The sequence below is a fragment of the Odontomachus brunneus genome, unplaced genomic scaffold (assembly GCF_010583005.1).
Source record: "Odontomachus brunneus isolate Ranch 3 - 2012 unplaced genomic scaffold, Obru_v1 Obru_scaffold_048, whole genome shotgun sequence".
NCBI lineage: Eukaryota > Metazoa > Arthropoda > Insecta > Hymenoptera > Formicidae > Odontomachus > Odontomachus brunneus.
In genome coordinates this window covers 706,373-713,499 of record NW_022639498.1, presented here as the reverse complement: position 1 = coordinate 713,499, position 7,127 = coordinate 706,373, and the positions used below count along the sequence as shown (strand labels likewise).

The following is a 7,127-nucleotide window of genomic DNA, read 5'->3' as shown; positions in this document are numbered from 1 at the left end:
CTAACAGTAAGGACCAATAATCACTGACCGCTCACTGATCAGCTATGTTTTCTGAACGCAGCCATAGGTTCAGGGTAGCGATCATGAATTTTTCCTCTAGTGTGAACTCGTGAAAAGTGGAAATTTTGTAATGAACTCGTGAAAGATGAAAACCTTCACTAAACTCGTGAAAAATGAAAGAATTAACGTGAATTTGTAAATAAAACAAATATTACAATATACTCAAGCAACATCAATTGATAACTATTGGTTATTTGGTTTGATAATATAACCAATCGGAACGGAATGTTACTATACAAAATGTTATCTATGCTATGCGTCATCTTTCATATTTTAAGCAAGTCTGTTGGTGGTATAAAGGTTCACGTGAAAATGTCTTTCCTTGCAGGGGAAACACTACCCACACAGCACAGAAATTTCAAAAAGCTTTCAGAAAGATTTCAGGAAGATCTTAGAAAGGTTCAATGTTTCTGAAACCTTTCTGAAAGCTTTTTGAAACTTCTGTGCTGTGTGGGTAATATTCTCATAAACTGAAAATTCACGTGAAATTGTTTAGTTTCCTACGGTTGACGCTAGAAGGATATTTGTATTAACCGTTATATTTATATACATTATATTTTAGTAATTATATTATAGATATAAATTATAATTTTATATTACTTTTTAAATATTTTATACATAATATTTTGTTTTGCCCTCACAGATATGTTACCACATGGTAAGGTTATGTCATATTTCACGTGAACCTTTTTAAGTGAAATTGTGAAAAGTGAAAAGTACACATAAGATTCACGTGAAAGATTTATGATCGACCCCCTTAGGGTGCGTTCAGATTCCTCATCCGGGTGCACTCTATTACTAGAAACACTATAATATATGTGACATATACTATAGCACTTCTAGTAATAGAATACACCTGGGTGGGGAATCTGAACGCAGCCTTAACTGGTACAATTAGTTAAAGTGAGACAAGTATATCTTTTCTCATGACTCCTGCACACAGGACGCGGTAATGCTTGCCGCGCGGCGGAAGTTCGCGTGACAGCCAATCAATATGTTGTTTTTCCGTGAGAGCTACAAGGTTATTACGGAAAGTAGCATATTGATTGGCTGTCGCACGAACTTCCGCCGCGCGACAAGTGTTGCCGCGTTCTGTGTGCAGGAGCCATAAGGCTGAATTCTCACTGAGCGCGTCACGCGTCGCGTCGTCTGCTGCGTCACGAATTGACCAATCATATCGTTCCATTGGAACAAATGCGTCGTGCGTCACGTGTCGTGTCATCCTAATTAGAGGATTTGATTGGTTAACTCATGATGCAGGCAGACGACGCGACGCGTGACGCGCTCAGTAGGAATTCAGCCTAATACCTCACGTTTTATGCATGAAGTTTTATGTGCAGAAAACTCGAGTAATCTACGCATATAACTAATAGCGTATTCGACTGGCTCTAGATTAATGACGTCATAAGTTTCTATTAGCCAATTATAAAGCTTATAAGTTGCTTATAATTATAAAGCTTGTTCGACCAATAAACGTAGGTTGAATAACCAGGAGATAACTTCTTTTCTACAATTGCGTAATAGAGCTATTCTACAATTGCGTAAGCGTGGTCGTAAATGGTCGTAAATGGTTGTAAGTGATTACGACAACCAATCAGAATAAAATCAATGAATAAAACATTCTGGTTGGCTTTATAACTGTTTTGTATATAAGACAAAGCATAAATATTTGTCCATGATCATGAAAAACATGAAATTAAGTGCGTTCAGCGAATTCAACAGTTGCACAACAGTTGAGTAATTCGTCAATGGGCGCATTCAGTAGAAAAAGCGCTCAGTGAGCAATCAACGATTATTGGTTCTTGCTATTAGATCCATAAATCTAGACCAATTACATTGACAAATTACTCAACAGTTGCACAACAGTTGAGTAATTTGTCAATGTAATTGGTCTAGATTTAGGGATCTAATTGCAAGAACCAATAATCGTTGATTGCTCACTGAGCGCTTTTTCTACTGAATGCGCCCATTGTAATTGGTCTAGATTTAGGGATTTAACAATAAGAACCAATAATCGCTGATTGCTCACTGAGCGCTTTTTTCGCTGAATGCGCCCATTTTGAATCTAGTTCATCGCTGTATTTCATTTTTTAATTTCTTTATATCTACATGTATATACAGATGTATTAATGAAACTGATTCAAGAGCAGCGAGTAGGATTGTACCTAAACAGAAATGAAAAGTCAGCTCGATGTCGATACGACTTTTCATTTCTGGCTGGGTAAGTTATTTTAGAAGGCTTGGTTCGACCATTTGGAGATACGTACATGTCCCTAGGATCCTTTTCAAACTACTTATTTTTTTTGGCAAAGTCGTACGTAAGTCGTTTTGGTGGTATGCAATCTCTTTTCAAATCGTGGAGTGGTATTAGCGCAAAGTGCAAGCTGCCTGGAATTATATATTGAAGAAAGAAAGGTTATTTTAGATTAGAGTGGGAGCGTCTCAGTGGTTTTCTGCATTTTCTACATGTTTTCTGCGTATTTTGCGCGTTTTCTATGCATAATAAACATTTTATGCATATTATGCGCAGAATTGTGCACAACATCTTCCTGCCACGCATATTACCCATCCCTGGATACCTATTATGGACTTCTTCTGGCTCCTGCACATAGGATGTGGTAATGCTTGCCGCGCGGCGAAAGTCCGCGCAACAGCCAATCAATGTGTTATTTTTCCGTAAGAGCTAGAAGGTTATTACGGAAAGCAGCATATTGATTGGCTGTCGCGCGAACTTCCGCCGCGCGGCAAGCATTACCGCGTCCTGTGTGCAGGAGTCATTCGGAATCAATTCCGATTGGAATAATTCCGTTTCCCCTAGAAAAGACAATAGAAATCTAGGAAATAACTGAATGTTTTCGATCGGAATTGATTTCGAAGAAATCCATAATAGGTATCCTGATCACGACTCGATTTTGGTTACTCGTTTATGGTTACGGATACGGATATGTTTACGGATCATTGGACTCGAATCTTAACTGACATCTGTGGTCTATGAACATATGTGACATCCATCTTGTATAAGATTTGTATCATGGCGTACTTTCACGCATTCTTGGCCCATAAAATTTGACCTTAGGTCTGAACTATTAAAATTTACATTATAATTATTTGAAGATAAAAAAAAGTAATAAGAAAGGAAAGGAGTGGCTCGGTGTTCTTGTCTAAAACAAATATCCGTATAAATAAAGAGGAAGACTTATTTTCCCGAAGCATCCTTGACAATTACACAACGATTTCAAGGGTGACTGTCAAGTACCTGACCTATCCGTGTGAATTGATTTTCATTCTAGTCAATATACGTCATTGCTTTCATTCCGGTGGAGTAAAAGAGACGGCTCAGGACAATATTTAGACAAACAGATCCGTGACCTTTGAAGTGAGTTTGACATAATAGAATTCCTATCTCTTAGAGAATGTAATGTAACTTAAATAATTTTTCTCTTACGCTCCTTTTATATATTATGTAATTATCGTTTTACTGTTTATATTCATAGCAAGCAATGTTCGGCACCGAGTGTGTTAAACCCGTTCGTTTTAATAGCACTTTCAGTGAAGAAACTTGATTTCTCTTGCATTCCCTTAAGATAGAGTGTAATTATGACTTTAATTTCAATGTAAAAGACGCATGTGAGAGTGCAAGCAGCAAGTGTTGTTGAGTCAAATAGATGATTACATAATATATTATAATGTGTCACAATACACAATGCAATCTAGCTGGAATCTCACACGTTTGCCACGAGTTTATTTTCGAGCGTTACTATATTTATATAGATTTAGCTAACTATATTATGCAATATGCCGCTTTGTCATGGCCTGATCCCGGGGAATGAGAGAGAGATCAGGCCGGATATATTTTAGTCGTTTTCGTGCTTTTGCACTCGTCTGTCCTTCTCGTATCCTGTGCTTTGTATTTAGCGTTCTCGATACGTAGAATAGTCATTAAGATTCAAGGACTTTCGTCGTTTGATCTTGGATTCCTGGAACATTTCATCCGGTAACTCGAGAGCTATCGGTTGTGATTGATTCGCAAGCGCGGTTCAGTCTTTACGGAGTGCTTTATGTGGAGAAAGTTCAAGGTGACAAGACGCCGCACCTCGACGAGCTTTCCCGAGCCGGGCGCAAGCGCTGTGAGCGGGTCTCGCCGTTTATGGGAGAGTAAAAAATCGATACGTTTGAAATTTCACTTGGTTTTCACGGTTTATTCGTTGCATTCGGCTCGGCCCGGCATTGTTTGCCGCAACTCCGAGGTTTCTCGAAGTTTTCTCCCCTCGACTCAGTTTATTTTCGCTGTACGTCGCGAGCTTTATCACTTTCTCGTTGTAACCGGGGAACGTGACTTCCGTATTTTTCATCATTAGAAGTGTAACAGGAATATTAGAAGTGTAACAGAATATCTTCGAAGTTATTGCAGCCTCGAGGAATCATTCGCATTTCATGCGGAAATCTAAAAGGAATTGTGCAACCACCTATGAAGATTGTTAGACATTAAATCAGTTAAAAAGTCTAAAATATCTCAATCCAAAGACACTCGAAATTAGCGCATAATACGTCCACAATGATATACAAAGTCTCTCTTTTTCTGAGCATTTTTCTCTCGAATCTTTAAAGAGAAATTTAAAATGACCGCCATTTTTAGTCAACAGCGCCGTTGAGGAAAAAGCTACGCGGGAAGGATGAAGACGATTTGGGTGATCGGTGGACCAGGATGCGGCAAGGGGACACAATGCGATCGTATGATCGAGAATTACGGATTCCTTCACCTGAGCAGCGGGGATCTGTTGCGCGCGGAAGTCGCCAGCGGTAGCGAGAGGGGTGCTTCACTCCAGGACTTGATGTCCAAAGGATTATTCGTGCCAACAGTATGTAATACTCGACAAGTTATTTCGGTTTCCATTCGATCGCCTAAATTGCTTATTGAACACACTTGAATTGCGACTTGCAAACAGAAGAGTGTGTGCATTCAAGACTGATAAGATCACGCGTTTTACGCAAACGAATCTAGTTTTCCTCAGTGTGAAGATCATGTGGTTTCGCTAGGACATTGTGTTGGAGCTCATAAAGGAAAAGATGGATAAGGCTCGTGAGGAGGGTACTACCAAAACTGGGTTTCTTATCGATGGGTATCCTCGTGAAAAGGACCAAGGCATTCTCTTTGAGGAGAAGGTGATGAATCAGTTTATCCTACTTTAAAAGATCTCTATGATAAGAATTGATAAATGTATACAAATTTCATTGAAATGTTATATGATCTCTACTATTATTTCTATGAGAAATTCAATTCCTTATGTTTCAGCTTATATGAAAAAGTTATCAATTTCTTTAGTTTTATATTGTAACTTATTTTTAACATTTAAACAATATAAAGTATTTATATGAATATATATGCATTTCTATATAATTTTCTCATTTTCATCACCAAAAACAGCTTTCAATTATACATATTTTTCTTATTTAATTTTATTAAATCTTTTAATTAGGATAGATGTTAGAGATTAAGGATTGCAAATTGAAGATTCCTTGATAGAAATATTTTATTGAAATATTTACCGGAGATCTCTTTTAATTAATGTTTTTTCATTAAGATTCATCAAGATTCTTTAAAATTAGTTAAAATTCAGTAAAATTTATTAAAATTTATCAAAATTTATAAAATTAATTTTATTGTTATATAACAATAAAATAAATTTTACGAATTTTAATGAATTTTAATAAATTTTATGAACATAATAAATTTTAATGGAAAGGAGTCAATTCAAAAATATTTTCAGTAAAATATTTCCATCAGAGTTCCTACAGATAAATTTCTGAAAGATGACCTATTTTTTTCAAATGTCTTTTGGACATCTCTAAGGTATTTTTTATAGAAATTGATGCTATCTGAATTGGAACTTCTATTGAATGAATTAGAATGAACAAAATCAAGATTAAAATTGACCAATTAACTGAATTTAATCTCTAACCCATTATTCTCAGTCTTCAATATCTAATTGACTCAAAGTTTAATTCTCTTTTTGTTGCTGTTTATCTCTTTTCTTGTTCTTGTATATTTAAAAATACTAATGTCTTTATGCAGGTATGCTCTGTGGACTTGATTCTCTTCTTCGATGTAGCAAATGAAACTCTGAAGAAAAGACTTCTCGGACGTGCTGCTGTTTCTCAAAGAGCAGATGACAATGAAGAGACGATCAAAAAGAGAATAGAGATATTTAACTTGAAGAACAATGAGATTGTCGAACACTACAAAGATAAAGTTGTCAGAGTATGTCTAAAAACTTGATAGAATTCCTCTACTTATTCCAGACATCTGATATATTTTACTTTAGCAAATAAAAATTTAATCTGTTCTAGATTAATGCAGAAGGAACAGTGGACGAAATATTTGCCGAGGTGAAAAAAGCATTGGACGCTTTATTAGCGTAGTTTATTATTAGATTAATTTCATCAAAGAAGAGATCGCGCAGTAAATATCATCATGAGATTCGTTACTGAATCCTCATTGGAGTTTATTATACTCTACATGATACTGAGCATGATACTCTTCTTGTGTAATGTAAAATACACAAGTACCTTCAATTGTTAATTGTTAAATAAAATTATACTGGTGCACAACAGTTTTATTTGCAACGATTGAAGCAGATTGAAGAATAATATAAAAGTTCCCACAGATAGCACAGAAAATTAAAAAAGAACTCAATCATATGTCACCAATTCTGAGTTTATTTTTGGATGCAAAAAGAGTTCTTTTTACTAAACTGAACTCTGAAGAATTCTTTTTGCATCTGAAAATGAACAGAATTGGTGACATACCGACTGAATTCTTTTTGAATTTTTTTTTAATTCTCTGTGCTATCTGGCTTGTAAAGAAAGTGCAGAGACTAAAAAGTTCAAAAGAATCTGAATAATCGATTTATGGACAATATACAGGGTGTTCGGAAAGTACCGGGACGCCCGAATATCAGGAAAAATATAAGTTTTACAAAAAAATGTTTCAGACAAAAGTTGTGGCGTTTAAAAAGATGTATTTACTGATCACATCAGTTTGACCTTGGGTTGCGTAGCGAAGGTCA

The 7,127-nt window shown here is 36.0% G+C and overlaps 1 protein-coding gene across 8 annotated transcripts; it reads left to right on the top strand.

Annotated features, from left to right (window-relative positions):
* Positions 1-3,080: 3,080 nt before the first annotated feature.
* On the top strand, positions 3,081-6,671 carry LOC116845009 (adenylate kinase isoenzyme 1). Of its 8 annotated transcripts, none has more exons than XM_032817232.1 (5): positions 3,081-3,436; positions 4,697-4,919; positions 5,098-5,223; positions 6,134-6,319; positions 6,409-6,671. In XM_032817232.1, the coding sequence occupies exons 2-5, from the start codon at positions 4,734-4,736 to the stop codon at positions 6,478-6,480; spliced, it is 570 nt and encodes a 189-aa protein (XP_032673123.1). In that variant the 5' UTR covers positions 3,081-3,436; positions 4,697-4,733; the 3' UTR covers positions 6,481-6,671. The 8 variants fall into 8 exon arrangements, with proteins under 8 accessions (XP_032673123.1, XP_032673128.1, XP_032673124.1 ...); XM_032817237.1 differs by lacking the exon at positions 3,081-3,436 and adding an exon at positions 3,553-3,651; XM_032817233.1 differs by lacking the exon at positions 3,081-3,436 and adding an exon at positions 3,880-4,136.
* Positions 6,672-7,127: the final 456 nt, after the last annotated feature.

What these genes read in the sequence shown, in the direction of transcription:
- LOC116845009 (XM_032817232.1), top strand. Translation starts at nt 4,734, where the DNA reads ATGAAGACGATTTGGGTGATCGGTGGACCAGGATGCGGCAAGGGGACA. An exon ending in AAGGATTATTCGTGCCAACA is followed by an intron (nt 4,920 to 5,097) that starts GTATGTAATACT and finishes TGGTTTCGCTAG; the next exon opens with GACATTGTGTTGGAGCTCAT. An exon ending in ACAAAGATAAAGTTGTCAGA is followed by an intron (nt 6,320 to 6,408) that starts GTATGTCTAAAA and finishes AATCTGTTCTAG; the next exon opens with ATTAATGCAGAAGGAACAGT.